The sequence below is a fragment of the Oncorhynchus mykiss genome, chromosome 17, assembly GCF_013265735.2.
Source record: "Oncorhynchus mykiss isolate Arlee chromosome 17, USDA_OmykA_1.1, whole genome shotgun sequence".
NCBI classification, from domain to species: Eukaryota; Metazoa; Chordata; class Actinopteri; order Salmoniformes; family Salmonidae; genus Oncorhynchus; species Oncorhynchus mykiss.
In genome coordinates this window covers 38,668,184-38,686,281 of record NC_048581.1, presented here as the reverse complement: position 1 = coordinate 38,686,281, position 18,098 = coordinate 38,668,184, and the positions used below count along the sequence as shown (strand labels likewise).

The 18,098-nt window shown below is 40.7% G+C and overlaps 2 protein-coding genes across 3 annotated transcripts; one reads left to right on the top strand and one right to left on the bottom strand.

Annotated features, from left to right (window-relative positions):
- Positions 1-345: 345 nt before the first annotated feature.
- Positions 346-16,736, top strand: ergic3 (ERGIC and golgi 3). Of its 2 annotated transcripts, XM_021568421.2 has the most exons (14): positions 346-692; positions 2,018-2,088; positions 5,403-5,490; positions 5,751-5,870; positions 6,045-6,138; positions 6,433-6,598; positions 6,966-7,023; positions 8,477-8,491; positions 8,987-9,018; positions 9,098-9,194; positions 12,515-12,579; positions 12,828-12,964; positions 15,354-15,409; positions 15,764-16,736. In XM_021568421.2, the coding sequence occupies exons 1-14, from the start codon at positions 605-607 to the stop codon at positions 15,841-15,843; spliced, it is 1,167 nt and encodes a 388-aa protein (XP_021424096.2). In that variant the 5' UTR covers positions 346-604; the 3' UTR covers positions 15,844-16,736. The 2 variants fall into 2 exon arrangements, with proteins under 2 accessions (XP_021424096.2, XP_021424097.2); XM_021568422.2 differs by lacking the exon at positions 8,477-8,491 and having other exon boundaries at positions 349-692.
- On the bottom strand, positions 8,801-10,218 carry romo1 (reactive oxygen species modulator 1). The gene is given in 3 exon segments (NM_001160686.2): positions 8,801-9,478; positions 9,692-9,822; positions 10,206-10,218. Coding segments are annotated over 2 exon segments (240 nt in total). The 5' UTR covers positions 10,206-10,218; the 3' UTR covers positions 8,801-9,369.
- Positions 16,737-18,098: the final 1,362 nt, after the last annotated feature.

The window sequence follows — 18,098 nt, the reverse complement described above, 5'->3', positions numbered from 1 at the left end:
TATTTTCAACTTTCATTCAGAACTGAAAATGAAACGGATTTCAACATCAGGAAAATACATATTTTTCAACGTCCGGAAAATATGCCTTTTCAACGTCCTGGAAAATAAACATTTTAAACATACGGAAAAAAACCTTTCCCCCTTTCATTCAGAACCTAAATTGAACCTAACTTCAAAGTCTGGAAAATTCGTATTTTAGACGTCTTTTCAACGTCATTTTGTTTACTGGAACTATTCTAGTTTTGCAGGGAGTCATTTTTGGTCTCGCCAATGGCGGTAGAACGGCAAGGACCGGCCCTGTGTATAAACTAACTCCCTTCCTAGACAACTTCCTTCACAACAGCTCTGCAAAGAGCAATAAGTATGAATGCCCTGCCTTCTGCTGTAAATACTGCATGGCCAATGCAGACATCAGATTGACCATGAAGCGCCTTTAATTCTGCTAGTTTATACAAAACTCCCAAATTGTAGTCAAGTAAATTCATATACTGACCCTTATGCGGTCAACGCTGATTGGTTCCTTACGCATGCATGCCTTGTGTACCGGAAGTGAATGTCGAGGACTGATGTGTCAGGGATTCTTTCAGCCGATGTATGAAAGAAGATGGACACACTAAATAAACTGAAACAATTTGATGCATATCCGAAAACGCTTGAGGATTTCCGAATTAAAACATGTGGTGGAGCTACAGGTGAGTATTTTTGTGCAGAGTTCTAGTTACAAGCATAACACTAACACTATCCCCAATTGCTAGCAGTAGCATAACCCATTCATAGACGCTAACTACCTTGAGCGCCGATATTGACGATATTATCTTCTGGCCGGCGAACTTTTTTTAAGAGCCCCGACGCTCGTTCTGAACGTTAAAACGCATCCCTTGCGGTACGGTTTTTGGAAACGAAAGGAATGTACCTTTTCGTATCACCCAGAAATAATCTTACATTACTACACATTTTATTGTTAGGGTTCCCACACAGCCATATTTCCATGTTAGAGCGCTTGTTTACGGAAAACAGACAGAAGGCAGAGGCGTACTAATTAGCTAGCTAAGTCTCCGAACACCTGTGTGTAAACGGAAGAAGATGCCACAAACGTGTTATCACTGAAAAATACTGTCAGCTGCAACTGTTAAAACAGGGTACAGTAAGTGTATATTTAGCATTTGTGAAATTATTTTTATGTGAGGGCTTTATACGTTTCTAGAACCGTACCGTAGTTGAGAATCGATTCATGTCTGTATGGTAGTATTGGCTGTTTTGTCTGCCAGAGCCAATTCGCTTCTAAACAGAACTTGTAAGGTGGACTATAGAGTACCATAGTATGAGTGTAATACCCATAAAACCTAGCGGCCAAACAGGGAAATGGTTACAATCGTTTTTGACCATTCATTTTTACCATAGGGGATTCTAGAACCATTTAATAAGGTCTGTGTTTCGTGTAGGTTTATCCTGGCGTGACATTTTGATAACCGTGTAACTCTCTCAGACATGGTGACTTATCAATTTATTTGCCTGTACCCACAACAAATGAAACACAAATTAGCTGCTAATGTGGCATTCATTAAGAACTACAAATTACATGATGATCTGGAGGAGACTGCCGAATTGAGACAACGGTAAAAATCTCTGGATTAAATATCTAATGTTAGCTAAATGTAGTAATTAATACATTGGCTACATTTCTTTATATTTATCTCTTAGCAAAGGTGCAAGCTAAAGATGATGTACAGGAGCTTGCTGGGATTTGTTTTGATGCTAATTAGCATTTTCCAATCTGGAAAATGTATTATTTTTTTCCAAATAGAGCCGAATATCTTGATAAAATTCACCTAGTCAGAGAGAGATTTACATGGTTATCAAAACATCACTCCAGGGTAAGCCTACATGAAGCATAGACCTTATGTTAAGTGTTTCTACATCTGGGGGGTAAACGGATGACTAGCTACTATAGTTTGCTAAAAATCAATGGGATTTGGTGATATTCTGACATGCATTTTTGTCTTTACCCCTTTTACAGTCACCATCATAAGTGGTCTCATCATGTTGATCCTGTTCTTCTCAGAGTTGCAGTATTATCTCACTAAGGAGGTGAGTTCATGTGATTTTTTTTCTGAAAATAGTCAGGTACACTAGTGTAGGTATGCCAGCAAGGTATGTGGTTAAGAAGCTAGCTCTAGGGCCTCCCGAGTGGCGCAGTGCATCTCAGTGCTAGCTGTGCCACTAGAGAACCTGGTTCGAGTTCAGGCTCTGTCGCAGCCGGGAGAACCATGGGGGGGCGCACAGCGTCATCCAGGTTAGGGGAGGGTTTGGCCAGCAGGGATGTTCCTGTCCCACTGCGCACTAGCGACTCCTGTGGCAGACCGGGCGCAATGCACACTGACACGGTCGCCAGTTGTACGGCGCTTCCTCCGACACATTGGTGCGGTTGGCTTCCGGGTTAAGCGGGCATTGTGTCAAGAAACAGTGCAGCATGGTTGAGTTGCGTTTCGGAGGACGCACGGCTCTCGACCTTCGCCTCTGTACAGGAGTTGTAGTGATGGGACAGGACTATAAAACTACCAATTGGATACTATGAAATTTGGGAGAAAAAAGGGGGTAAAATAATAATTCATAAGAGGCTAGCTCTGTGTGGACCACACTGAACAATTCTCTACGGGAGAACAGGCAACTAGGAGAACAATGGAGTTGAGCGGCGAATTGTGAGAGCGGACTGGAGTTCCAACATCGCATAAAATAAAGTTTTTATCAAAAGCATTATATTTCAGCACCCAAAGAATACAGTGCCTTGCGAAAGTATTCGGCCCCCTTGAACTTTGCGACCTTTTGCCACATTTCAGGCTTCAAACATAAAGATATAAAACTATTTTTTTGTGAAGAATCAACAACAAGTGGGACACAATCATGAAGTGTAACGACATTTATTGGATATTTCAAACTTTTTTAACAAATCAAAAACTGAAAAATTGGGGCGTGCAAAATTATTCAGCCCCCTTATACTTTGTAGCGCCACCTTTTGCTGCGATTACAGCTGTAAGTCGCTTGGGGTATGTCTATCAGTTTTGCACATCGAGAGACTGACATTTTTTCCCATTCCTCCTTGCAAAACAGCTCGAGCTCAGTGAGGTTGGATGGATGGAGAGCATTTGTGAACAGCAGTTTTCAGTTCTTTCCACAGATTCTCGATTGGATTCAGGTCTGGACTTTGACTTGGCCATTCTAACACCTGGATATGTTTATTTTTGAACCATTCCATTGTAGATTTTGCTTTATGTTTTGGATCATTGTCTTGTTGGAAGACAAATCTCCGTCCCAGTCTCAGGTCTTTTGCAGACTCCATCAGGTTTTCTTCCAGAATGGTCCTGTATTTGGCTCCATCCATCTTCCCATCAATTTTAACCATCTTCCCTGTCCCTGCTGAAGAAAAGCAGGCCCAAACCATGATGCTGCCACCACCATGTTTGACAGTGGGGATGGTGTGTTCAGCTGTGTTCCTTTTACGCCAAACATAACGTTTTGCATTGTTGCCAAAAAGTTCAATTTTGGTTTCATCTGACCAGAGCACCTTCTTCCACATGTTTGGTGTGTCTCCCAGGTGTCTTTTGGCAAACTTTAAACAACACTTTTTATGGATATCTTTAAGAAATGGCTTTCTTGCCACTCTTCCATAAAGGACAGATTTGTGCAATATATGACTGATTGTTGTCCTATGGACAGAGTCTCCCACCTCAGCTGTAGATCTCTGCAGTTCATCCAGAGTGATCATGGGCCTCTTGGCTGCATCTTTGATCAGTCTTCTCCTTGTATGAGCTGAAAGTTTAGAGGGACGGACAGGTCTTGGTAGATTTGCAGTGGTCTGATACTCCTTCCATTTCAATATTATCGCTTGCACAGTGCTCCTTGGGATGTTTAAAGCTTGGGAAATCTTTTTGTATCCAAATCCGGCTTTAAACTTCTTCACAACAGTATCTCGGACCTGCCTGGTGTGTTCCTTGTTCTTCATGATGCTCTCTGCGCTTTTAACGGACCTCTGAGACTATCACAGTGCAGGTGCATTTATATGGAGACTTGATTACACACAGGTGGATTGTATTTATCATCATTAGTAATTTAGGTCAACATTGGATCATTCAGAAATCCTCACTGAACTTCTGGAGAGAGTTTGCTGCACTGAAAGTAAAGGGGCTGAATAATTTTGCACGCCCAATTTTTCAGTTTTTGATTTGTTAAAAAAGTTTGAAATATCCAATAAATGTTGTTCCACTTCATGATTGTGTCCCACTTGTTGTTGATTCTTCACAAAAAAATACAGTTTTATATCTTTATGTTTGAAGCCTGAAATGTGGCAAAAGGTCGCAAAGTTCAAGGGGGCCGAATACTTTCGCAAGGCACTGTAGCTTGCATTTACACTAGTCGCCGCTCAACTCCACTGTAAATTGTTGAGTTTAGTCGGCTAGGAGAACAGGGAACTAAACATCTAGCTAGCTACTCTGTTTAGGTTCAAGCTTTGCAAGTCACACTTATTCTAGTTTGTAAACTCCTAAGACAGACAGTGGTATTCAAACTTTCAGCCAAGCCCTTTGCGATTTAAAAAAAAATGTCTAATTAAATATCAAGTAAAATGTTGGTCTGATTAATCAGGCTGTAATGCACGATTAATTGGTATATACAGCCTGAAACATTGGAGTGCAAAATCATTTAATGTTCCTTACAAGCCAGAATGTTGAATAAAAGTACATTTGAACTTTTTCTGGTTGTCTGTGCAACTGGTAGAGTAAGGAAAGTATTGCTTACCCAACTTTTTAAAGAGCTGGTAGGTTTGCCACTGCCAGCTGAATGTGAGGGAACGTAATTCGGTAGTGTTTACATCGGTTGTGTCAGTAGATTTAAAATACACACCGGAAATACAAGCCAACAGAACCATATACCTACCAGCTCTCTATAAAGTAGTGTAAACAATACTTTCATGTGGATATGTTGTAAAAAATGTAGGGCGGCTGCAGGACAAGCCGCACAGACAACCGTCAGAGTACATAAAAATATCTATATATTCAACATTCTGGTTTGTAAGGAACATTTACATGATTTTGCACTTCAATGTTTCAGGCTGTATATAACAATTAATTGTGTATTATATACTGATTAATCAGACAGTTAATTTACACTCCATTGCCACCTGGGCAACTGGGAATAGTAAACATTTCAATGGTGGGTATAGTGCTAAAATACAATGACTGGCCTATTTGAGGATGATTAGAATATAACAAATGTTGTGTTTTTCTTATTAAGCCATCTGTCATAACTTTTACCCACAATTCTTTGAAACTCCAGCTATTGGGCCCGGTCCACACTTTAAGTACACTGCTTTATGACTTGCAAAAATTAATATCGTTCTGCCAACCCAGGTCCATCCTGAATTGTTTGTGGACACATCACGAGGAGACAAACTGAAAATCAACATTGATGTGATATTTCCTAACATGCCATGTGCCTGTAAGTAACTTTAGAAAAATACTTGTGTTCAGACCTAGCATGCATCATCACATAACTTACATGTGCACAATTAACCCCTATATGTGCTTGTTTATATGATATTATAAACAAGGACAAGGAACAAAATATGACATTTTATCTGAATGCGTAATGCCTACTTCAACTTAAAATCTTCGGTAATCTCTTTAGGAATGTACATGAAACTATAGGGTAATTGCACAGTTGAAATATGACATTTGTAACACCACCATGTCCTTCAGATCTAAGCATTGATGCCATGGATGTTGCTGGAGAGCAGCAGTTGGATGTGGAACACAACCTGTTCAAGCAAAGACTCGACAAGGAGAGCAATCCCGTCACTACAGAGGCAGAGAAGCACGGTAACCATCTTGTTAATTAGCTTGCTTGCAATTTCATTATATTTCTTGAAGAGCATTCTACACCTTGGAGAGCAGTGCGGTTTTCCCTCATGGGAAAATATAAGCTGTATGAATTGTATTAAATAGTTCATGTTTTTCACTGGGTCATGGAATTTGTTTTGTCATCTCATGTAGATTTGGGACAAGAGGAAGGTGACATTTTTGACCCCAGTAAGCTAGATCCTGAGCGCTGTGAAAGCTGTTACGGAGCAGAGATGGAAGATTTGAAGTGAGTTTCCAAGACATGAATGCCTTCCAAGGCATTACAGAACATACAGTGCATCTACTACACCATCTTCCCATGATGGAAAAGGGGGTTTCTCTGTCAATTTCATAACTAAAATCCCTTGACTGTGAAATTGGACTTGCTACAAAGTATTTGAGGTTTTGTTTTAAAATATGACTGCCCCCCACCTTTTTAAGACCTTAGATATTTTTCAGAACATAGACCATGAATGAATGAGATTATCTATTGTCCAAAATTTTTATGTGACAATGACATATTTCCTGTGCTTTTCTGTAGGTGCTGTAACACCTGCGATGATGTACGAGAAGCCTATCGCAGGCGGGGTTGGGCCTTCAAGAACCCCGACACCATCGAGCAGTGCAAGAGGGAGGGCTTCAGCCAAAAGATGCAGGAGCAGAAAAACGAGGGCTGCCAGATCTACGGCTTTCTGGAGGTCAACAAGGTAACTAGACTTCCATGGATAATTTGGCTAAGTTCATAATCAAAAGAATAGTCAGTACTCGCACTCTGATTTACACTCCAAAAGGGGATGTTTTATTTCATGGCTGACAGTGTTTAAACCATTGCCTGGTCTTCAAATGGTCAGGTTAGAAACAGCATGATTTGTTAGAAACAACAACAAAGGAATCATCACTTTTTGGGAGCATAATTCTGTGTGGTTATTTAAAAAGAAATAGGGATGGAAGTGTACTGTAACTGGGAGTTATATTTTGTGAGGTGCTTTAATGCATTTATATACATTTTCAATCTGCAAATATTATGTTCATTGTCTGTCTTTCTTTTAAACTCTTTGTCTGTTTTTTTGTTAGGTGGCAGGAAATTTCCACTTTGCCCCTGGAAAGAGTTTCCAGCAGTCCCATGTTCATGGTAAGACCTGCATTTTACTATCCTAAGTGTGGACAACCCAAATCTGATTTTCTTTCTGTATACAATCTTTTTTTCTGACTCCACAAATTTTATCAGATTTGTGCATTCATACTGATCTGAATTGGGCTGCCTATGTAAATGCAACCCCGGTCGAAATGGGTTGGTCCCCTGGTCTTATATCAATTATCAATTAAGTAAGAATTCTGTTTTCCATCAATACCCATGACAGAAAGTCAATCCTCTGAATTGCACAAAGACAAACGGGTAGCAGACTGATTTGGGTTGGAAATCAAAAATTGCTTACTTGCTACCAGAAACACCTTGTGATTTATTAAAACAGTCTGTCTCAGACCAGGTACAGACCCTTTTGTAGTGTAGTTTGCCCCTAGCACATTCTCAGAGGATAGCAAGGAAAGACCAATGTTAACCGGTAAGTTCACTTGCAAGTCACTATGCCAGTAGGCATTTCTAGTGCATCCATAACTAATCTTTCCAGTAAAACACTCGTAAATCCTTTTGTAAATGGTGCATGTTTTTCTTTTTCATCATTCCTTTCGTTGTCTTATGCTAGACTTCTTCCGTTCTTTCCTAATAGGATCCGCTGCAATCTCAGTAATTAATTGTAGCTCTTTTTTTTCTCATGAAAACATCTGATCTTTATGGCAGAGGTGAAAATGTGTCAAACTAAGTAGCTCTTTTTTTCTACATATAAACGTAACGTTTTGACTGTAAATGGATAATTGACTCACTTGCTTTATCATTGTTGCCTACTGATAACACTAACTTACTAATCAAGTTATTTTGCATTGACACTTACACTCTGGATAAATATGAATGTGAAATGTATTAATTTGTTTGGCATACTGATCGCAAAACATTTATTGCAATGGATTTTACAAATTAAATCATGTTACTCGGCTTGACAGAAGTTGACAATTGCACTCCAACTGTGGAAGCGGGCATAAGAGCAGAAGTCGTTACTATAAAAATTCTTACTGATGTAACCTTTGTAACTGTGTGACAATACAGGCATATTTGTCATTGAGGCACTGTTGTAATTTCATTTACCCTAATAACTAATTTCTCAAGAATTGCTGATAGAGTAGCATGGTACATAACCAGATGAAGTTGTAGGCCCAAAGTACTATACTCGCTATAAACTTGCTTGGAAGCATTGAAAGGTTTCTTTTGTCATCAACACAATGTACAGAAAGTATAGAGCAGAAGGATTCACCAGCTCAATGCTGATTTTATTTGCTAGACTAGTACTACTGTCCATGTCTGCTTAAAGGCAGAAATAAGAGACAAGAATCCCTTTTTGAAAAGAATTTGGCCATATATGAAATACCAGATGTGATGAACCCCCTTCAGAGGCATATTGCCTTTGGCCAGCCTCTTTTTCTATGTAGCCCAACATGCGTCATATAGTGACTCTTCTCTCTTCTTTCTGCAGTGCACGCTGTGGAAAGTAAGTCCATCTTTTTGTAGCTTTTATTTTTGTAGTAAACGTCCCCCCCTTACCCTGGTCCCAGATCTGTTTGTGCTCCTCTATTCCCTTGCTGTCCTTGTCATGACAATGAGTTGGCGTAAGAGCACAAACAGACTGGCACTCAGGCCACATCCCTCCCTTCTAAATTGATCCAGTCAAATATCAAACTTTGTTTATGAAGAGGTTGTCAGTCAGAATTGACCCTGTTATTAAATTAAAGCCTAGCGAAGACAACCAAAGCTGCTTCTAACTTGTGGTTTAAAACAGTCCTTTTGAATAACCAGCGTGTGATTGTTGGTTTGATCTTTATTGGAGGTGGTACAAGCAGTAATCTAGATCACATTTCGGAGGGCTCAACAATTATAACTTGTAATGGGAGAGTCGTAGATTGAGTAGTAAGCCCTCATAACTGCCAGAACATAACTGATGATGCTATCACAGCATTACTAACATCTTGTCTCAAATTATTTTCAGTTCATGATCTGCAGAGTTTTGGACTAGACAACGTAAGTACATTTGACAAATCTTGTCTTGCCCAGGCAATGTTCTCCATACACGTGAGCACTTATTTGTGTTGTCCTACAGATCAACATGACTCACTTTATCAAGCATCTGTCCTTTGGGAGAGACTACCCTGGTATCGTCAATCCTTTGGATGGTACCAATGTTGCAGCACCACAAGGTTAGTCATCCCATTTATCAAAAGCCCCACACCAAACATTTGGCCTACTACCAGCAATTGAAATCACAGCATTTATTGACATAATTTCTCCATCGTTCTGGGACAAAGTGTGACATGGGAATGAGTTATGACAAAAGTCCCACTATGTAATTTTCAGTAAGTATGGTAGGTGGTCTCAGCAGCGGATGCCCATCCCAATGGACATAAATGTACCAAATGTGCCTCCACTCTGCATCATCGTCTTCCCAACTCCTCCCATCAGCTCTCTGCCTCTCATGCCAACCCTGAGGGAAGAAAAAATACAGCATTTGAACAAAATTTCAAAACAATCGAGTTCTATTGAACAAACCACAATATGCAGTGTGGATGCCTGCAACAAAAACATGTAAAGAAATGATGCCCAAACACACTATTGCATTCTTACAAAGTGTATTGCATTTCAGTGTAGGCTTACTTGTAATAGGTAGATAGCTAGACGTTGGGTTAACTTAACTAACCTTAGACAGGAAAAGGTTCCAAACATGGCACCAGCTGCCATCCCAACAGCGAAGCCCATCATGAATCCCATTTTAATTCTGTCAATGCAGGCTGGCTGTTGCTGGCCATACGGTCCTACTGCCACTGGCATCTGTATTGAAAGAAAGTACAACCATCAAAATACATGGCAGGTTTATGAATCAGTTGCGCTAGCTAGGCGTTTGTAGCTAGCTTGCTACGTCGTAAGACTACACCAGTGGCTAAGCTTAAACGGTAAGTTAAGATAGCGGAGTTAGCTAGCTAAGCTATCAACGTTATTTGCCACCGAAAACAGATTGATATGTAGCTAATGTCACGAACGTTGTCCACCCTTTATCTCGAGCTTCTGTTTACCCAGCTAGCTAGCTGCGTTTTGGCTGGCTAACTGGTTTGCATGTCACCTAGGTCAGGCCTTGAAGACATTTGAAAAGATAGAACAATATAATAGTCGGGCGTTAACTATCATCACTATTATTCGCTCTAAGCAGCACTTACCTTGGTTTATTGCGTAATGTGAGTTATCGGTCACTAGAGAAGAAACCCCTTTTCGATGAGACTAGGTAGTTTGGAATGCTGTACTAACAGGCGGCCATTACTTGAGAGGATTGCGAAACCAACGCAGTGGAGACAAAGATCAGTTCGTGAACGATTCGTTTTTCTGAGTGAGTCGTTCATTTTAGTCGATCCTTTGACCTGCTAGCTGCAATGAATTCTACAGCAGGATTCAAGCGCGTTCCGACCAACAACTCTGTCATATGTGCGCAGGAAAAATAGATAATGCTGCAGGCAGCATAGTGAACAGATTTTGTAAAATGTTTTTCACCTTTATTTATCCAGGTAGGCTAGTTGAGAACAAGTTCTTATTTACAACTGCGACCTGGAATAGATAGTTGATAGCATGGTGCAAAAATGAATGCAATTGACTATTGAATGTTATGATGGACACAGCTTTGAAGAACCATAACATACAGACTCTGCTCAACAAACTCGAGAACGAATCGTTTGTGTTTCGCGAATGAATCACACTCACGGCAGTCAAGCAATGCATTTCGCCAAGAGTCGTTCACGATCTAGTCCTTTTGCGGCCAAACTAGATCTCCGTTTCAAATGTACCAATAAATAGTCGTATTTGTAAGCTTAGCATTCAACAAATGTAAATTTGTTTAAAGCACGCTTCTACAAGTGGGGGGGGGGGGGGGGGGGAATAATGTGTTCATCGTTCGACGGTAGGGATCAGTCAGTAAAAAAAAAAACTACTGTTGTATTCGGCGCATGTGACGAATACATTTCGATTTACAAAAAAAAAAAAACATTACAAAAAAAACAGTCAGGGGAGGGGGGGGTGGAAGAGAGAGAGAATGTGTTCATCGTTCGACGGTAGGGGTCAGTCAGTAAAAAAAAAAACTACTGTTGTATTCGGCGCATGTGACGAATACATTTCGATTTACAAAAAAAAAAAACATTACAAAAAAATCAGTCAGGGGAGGGGGGGGGGGTGGAAGAGAGAGAGAATGTGTTCATCGTTCGACGGTAGGGGTCCACCGTGCTCTGGGCTTTACTGACTCAAATGAACGAAGTTAGTCAACAGATTCGTTCTTCTGACTGGGCGAGTTGAAAAGATCAGTCAGTAAAAAAAAAAGAACTTCCGGTCACTTGATAGAAATGATCATTTTGTGAACGTCGAGAACCGAATCACATCTGTGAAAGGATATACTGAAAATTTGAGCCCCAGGCATCGATTATCTGATAAGTTATACTAACATTCTCTGAAGATGGTAATTCTTGACTGATTTTTTTGTAATGTTTTTTTTTTTGTAAATCAAAATGTATTTGTCACATGCGCCGAATACAACAGTAGTCCTTACCGTGAAATGTTTACTTACAAGCCCTTAACCAACAATGCCGTTTTAAGAAAATATTTAGCAAGCAGCAGCAGTGTAAAAACAAGGGGGGGGGGGGTCAATGCAAATAGTCCGGGTGGCCATTTGATTAATTGTTCAGTCTTATTGTCCTACATCTGTTAATGAGCCTTTTGGACCTAGACTTGGTGCTCCCCTACAGCTTGCTGTGCTGTAGCAGAGAGAACAGTCTATGACTTGAGTGACTGTAGTCTTTGCCCATTTTGGGGGCCTATCTCTGACACTGCTAGTAGAGGTCCTGGATGGCAGGAGGCTTGGCCCCAGTGATGTACTGGGCCGTACACACTACCCTCTGTAGCAGCCTTGTGGTCGTATGCCAAGCAGTTGACATACCAGGCGGTGATGCAACCAGTATGCTCTTGATGGTGCAGCTGTAGAACTTGTTGAGGACCTGGTCTCCTGAGTGGGAAAAGACATTGTCGTGCCCTCTTCACGACTCTCTTGGTGTATTTGGAACATGGTAGTTTGGTGGTGATGTGGACACTAAGGAACTTGAAGCTCTCGACTCGCTCCACTACAGCCCCGTTGATGTGAATGTAATTTTGTCATGTAACATTTTTATTTGAACTCGCATTTCACGATCTGAGATAATGGTAGGCAACATTTTAGGCTTTACATTAGAAATATGTACATTTTATTTTCATAAATGTTTAAGCACTGAATGAAGAGTTGTTTGTGAGCCAAGTGAATGGCTCTTTTAGGTGAACAGCGCAAAAAGATCCTGCTCACCAAAAAGACTCAGAATGCTCATCGGTGTGTAGCCTGCTAATTATGTGGTGTCAATCTATAGCACTACCCTGCGTTCATGAGTGAAATGTTGCATTTCTGCAGACTACATGGGCTCTGCTGCTACACATTACAAAACAATCACTTGTTTTATTCCAGCATCCATGATGTATCAGTACTTTGTGAAAATTGTCCCAACCATCTACGTGAAATGGGATGGAGAGGTGAGTGAGTATACATTAGACATGACAGCTGTGAAATGAACTCGGGTGGGTAGTTATTGACCGTACCAACAAATTGTAGCTATTTGATGGAGTTAATTTAAATGTGATATAGCTATAAAATAAATTAAGGGAATTCATTATTGAATTGTTGTATATTTCCCTGTGCATGACTGTTTATGCATGCTAAGAAAGGTACTTAGGCTTAATGGACAAACATGGAAGGCTTTTGTATTGCTTGTGTCTTACAGGTGGTTAAAACAAACCAATTCTCTGTGACCCGACATGAGAAAGTAGCCAACGGGCTGATCGGAGACCAGGGCCTACCTGGGGTGTTTGTATTATATGAACTCTCCCCCATGATGGTGAAATTCACAGAGAAACAGCGGTAGGTAGCTTAAAACAAAATTGAAAATCCATATACAGTTGAAGTCAGAAGTCTACATACACCTTAGCCAAATACATTTAAACTCAGTTTTTCACAATTCTTGACATTTAATCCTCTTAAAAATTCCCTGTCTTAAGTCAGTTAGGATCACCACTTTATTTTAATAATGTGAAGTTGTTCGACGTTATGCGGAACATGTCCCAGTCCACGTGATCGAAGCAATCTTGAAGCATGGAATCCGATTGGTCGGACCAACGTTGGACAGACCTGAGCGCAGGTGCTTCCTGTTTTAGATTCTGTCTATAGGCTGGGAGCAACAAAATGGAGTCGTGGTCAGCTTTTCCAAAGGGAGGGCTTTATATGTGTCATGGAAGTTAGAATAACAGTGATCTAGGGTTTTGCCAGCCCTGGTAGCACAATCAATATGCTGATAGAATTTGGGGAGCCTTGTTTTCAGATTAGCCTTGTTAAAATCCCCAGCTACAATAAATGTAGCCTCAGGATATGTTGTTTACATAGAGTCGAATTAAGTCCTTTCAGCGCCGTCGATGTGTCTGCTTGGGGGGAATATACACAACTGTGATTATGAGCGAATAGAATTCTCTTGGTAGATAATGCGGTCGGCATTGTGAGGAATTCTAAGTCAGGTGAACAAAAGGACTTCAGTTCCTGTATGTTGTTATGATTGCACCACGTCTCGTTAATCATAAGGCAGACACCCCCGCCCTTCTCCTTACCAGAGAGTTGCTTGTTTCTGTCGGCGCGATGCGTGAAGAAACCAAGTGGCTGTACTGACTCAAATAGCATGTCTCGAGTGAGCCATGTTTCCATGAAACAAAGAACGTTACAATCTCTGATGTCTCTCTGGAAGGCAACTCTTGTTCGGATTTCGTCTACCTTGTTGTCAAGAGACTGGACATTGGCGAGTAGTATGCTCGGGGGCAGTGCGCGATGGAGCCTGACCAGAAGACCGCTCCGTCTGCCCCTTCTACGGCATCGTTGTTTTGGGTCGCCGGCTGGGATCCGATCAATTGTCCTGGGTGGTCGGCCAAACAGAGGGTCCACTTTCGGGAAAGTCGTATTCCTGGTCGTAATGTTGGTGAGTTGACATTGCTCTTATATCCAATAGTTCCTCCCGACTGTATGTAATAAAACCTAAGATTTTCTGGGGTAGCATTTTAAGAAATAACACACAAAAAAAACTAAATGCTGCATAGTTTCCCTGGAAAGCGATGCGGCTATCTCTGTCGGCGCCGGGGGAGTAAATTATGTTTTGAGATGTTGCTTCAATATATCCATATAATTTTCCTCCTTCATGATGCCATCTCTTTTGTGAAGTGCACCAGGCCCTCCTGCAGCAAATAACACCCACAACATGATGCTGCCACCCCCGTGCTTCACGGTTGGGATGTGTTCTTCGGCTTGCAAGCCTCCTCCTTTCTCCTCCAAACATAACGATGGTCATTATGGCCAAACTTTTCTATTTTTGTTTCATCAGACCAGAGGACATTTCGCCAAAAAGTATGATCTTTTTCCCCATGTGCAGTTGCAAACCGTAGTCTCGCTTTTTTATGGTGGTTTTGGAGCAGTGTCTTCTTCCTTGCTGAGCGGCCTTTCAGGTTATGTCGATATGGGACTCGTTTTACTGTGGATATAGATACTTTTGCATCTGTTTCCTCCAGCATCTTCACAAGGTCCTTTGCTGTTGTTCTGGGATTTATTTGCACTTTTCGCACCAAAGTACATTCATCTCTAGGAGACCGAACGCATCTCCTTCCTGAGCGGTATGACGGCTGCGTGGTCCCATGGTGTTTATACTTGCAAACTATTGTTTGTACAGATGAATGTGGTACCTTCAGGCATTTGGAAATTCCTCCCAAGGATGAACCAGACTTGGGGAGATCTACATTTTTTTTTCTGAGGTCTTGGCTGATTTCTTTAGATTTTCCCATGATGTCAAGCAAAGAGGCACTGAGTTTGAAGGTAGGCCTTGAAATACATCCACAGGTACACCTCCAATTGATTCAAATGATGTCAATTAGCCTATCAGAAGCTTCTAAAGCAATGACATCATTTTCTGGAATTTTCCAAGCTGTTTTAAAGGCACAGTCAACTTAGTATATGTAAACTTCTGACCCACTGGAATTGTGATACAGTGAATGATAAGTGAAATAATCTGTCTGTAAACCATTGTTGGAAAAGTAGATGTTCTAACTGGCCAAAACTATAGTTTGATAACAAGAAATTGGTGGAGTGGTTGATCAATTTGTTTTAATGACTCCAACATAAGTGTATGTAAACTTCCGACTTCAACTGTAGCATTGTCATTGTGTAGCCTATTTAAATAATAAGATGTGTGTTACATCTAACATGTTTGCTCTTTTTTCAGATCATTCACTCATTTTCTTACAGGAGTGTGTGCCATCATAGGGGGTGTTTTTACAGGTGGGCACCTCTGCATTCAGACAAACAAAAGGGTGTAATGGGTTTGCTAAAGATGTTGCATAAAGCTTATTTCATTATTAAATGTTTTTTTAATTGTTATCACTGGGATGTGATGTTTTGACTTTCCCATTTTACAAATACAGTACACATAGAAAACACATTTTTCACTCACTACATCTTCAATATAATTTAATCTAGTTTATAATTAGTGATGGCTTTCTCAGTTTGGAGGTACCATGCAGTATTGGAGGTAGATGTTTTTCATTTGTTGGAATTAAAAATATGGACAGTGGTTATACTGTATGTGTGTCAGATATGTCATTTTATATACTGTATCTTGTATCTTTTTCCCAGTGGCTGGACTCATTGATTCATTGATATACCACTCTGCAAAAGCCATCCAGAAGAAGATTGAACTGGGCAAAGCATCTTAGTGGAGTGTTTGACACGAGCAAACCAGCCTGTTCATCAGTCTCCGGAGGGGCCTATCTGGAAAGGGGAAGTGACTACAAACTGACTCACGCTTCCTAACATGGCAAAAAACACTAAGAATCTGAAAAATCTCCCTCAATATGGAAAGGAACTTTGACTGCTGTGTCTCCCATGTTGTTCGTTTTACATCCCCATCCATACAAATAATGAAAGACAGAATCACTGACCAGAAGAGGGACTTAACAGAATTTTTTGAACTCATTTGATTCATCCCCAGTCCTAACAAACTGATATTTTATTTTGCCAATCTCAGCTACCCTAAACATACTTTAGTGGCCAGTGGACATATTTATCCTTGTGTTTATCCCAAGCCTTAATTTCTAAATATGTACCCTTCTTTTACATGTGTATTGCTTCCCCATCACAAATTAAGTATTTGATATGATATGCGACCCGGGCAGGGTGAATGTGTTTTTTAATGTGTTCAGGGGTGTATTCATTAATCAAAATGTTTGGCAATGGAAATGGGAATCTCTTATTGGACAAGTTCAGGTAGGTCCCTCCCCGTTTTGGCCTGTTTGCTTCCAGTTGGTTCTTAGTGAATACCCCAGAGTGATGGAAGCTCTGCCTGTTGTTGAGGACTACTTGAGGAGACTGGATTATGCAGTTTAATAATGTTTTTGTTCATTTGTTGTGATTGCACATTTTGAGATCCTATTCAGGGGCCTGGGTTGAGTGAAGGAGTGTGTGTGCAAGAGTGCACACGTGTGTGAGCGCATGTGTTGTCTGGTGCTGTGCACAGCCTATTTTGTGTGTGGGAGAGATGTATTTATATGTTGATTGTCCCAAACTGTTTTTAAAATGACAAATAAATGTTGAATACACCAGCCTGTAATGTAATGATTTGTCTGACATTTTGTGTACACAATGTGTCCTCTGTCTAATTCCTGTCCCAGGAACAACCACAAGTGACAGATTTCAGAGATCTAGAACCCTTAACTGAAAAATGTATGGAATTTATTTGAACTCACTTGCTTATGGCTTGCTTTAGCTCTTTGCCCTTCATATAATTATATACAGCTGAAGGGGACCATTTATTTGTGTTAGGGGTTTCTTATTGAACACTTAAATACAATTGAAAACTGGCTGGTTTGAGCCCTGAGTGCTGATTGGTTGACAGCTGTGGTATACCACGGGTAAAATACATTTATTTTAACTGCTTTAATTACTTTGATAACCAGTTTGTAATAGCAATAAGGCGCCTTGGGGGTTTGTGACATATGACCAATACACACGGCTAAGGGCTGTGTCCAGGCACTGTGTTTCGTCGCGCTTAAGAACAGCCCTTAGCCGTGGTATATTGGCCATATACCACAACCCCTCGGGCCTTATTGCTTAAGTATTGTACATGACTTTATTTTCATCCTTCTTCTGGGCCTTGACTAATTGACTTCTTCTCTAGTGTGAAGTACTTAGTCATCATTACAATAAAAAGATAAGGGTCCTGCTATACAAGTTAGAGACCTTACTGTCTACTCTGTTGCGAAAGGACTACTGATATCTGTGGAATGTCAGTGATAATGTCACTTCCTCTCCAAGCTCATGTGCAATAGCTTAAGGACAAAAGGTTACCAACCAAATGATCACTAGCTGTATGAGCCTCTTCAGTGATATCTTTGTCGAAGTAGGCTACTTACTGTTCAATATCCTTTCCAAATGAGCTGAGGTTTTATGTTTCAGCCACAAGGGGGAGCACCGGTTCTTTCAATATACCCAGCTAAGTACGCTAATAATTGTGGGAATTAAAAAAATGAGTGAAATACCATCCTAGACAGCTGAATAACATTATTGTGAGTAACTTCCTGTATATGTGTCACAGCCACGTATCTATGAGCCATCTTGCTCTTGAATGGCTTATTTTTAAACGGAGGCCCAATGTTGACCCACAATATGCCTGTACAAATGCATTATTCCGTAGTTACACTCATACAATGCTAATTCCCTGGGGAGTCTACAGCTGGAATTGCATTTCCATTGCATGTATTCACTGGAAGCTCGGCCTCTAACTCCCACATCCTGCAGTTTGGATTGTGATGCAATCATCCACACAAGAGCATGAGGGGCGCTAAGCAAACGGCTTTGAAAAGTTGCGGATGTTTTTTTGAGCTTAGCTGGGAGCTGTATGAGTCTGGTGAAAGGAAAGGCAATGTCAGTGAATCTGGCTCATGCCCATCACGGCCGGCGTATTTGGAGTGTG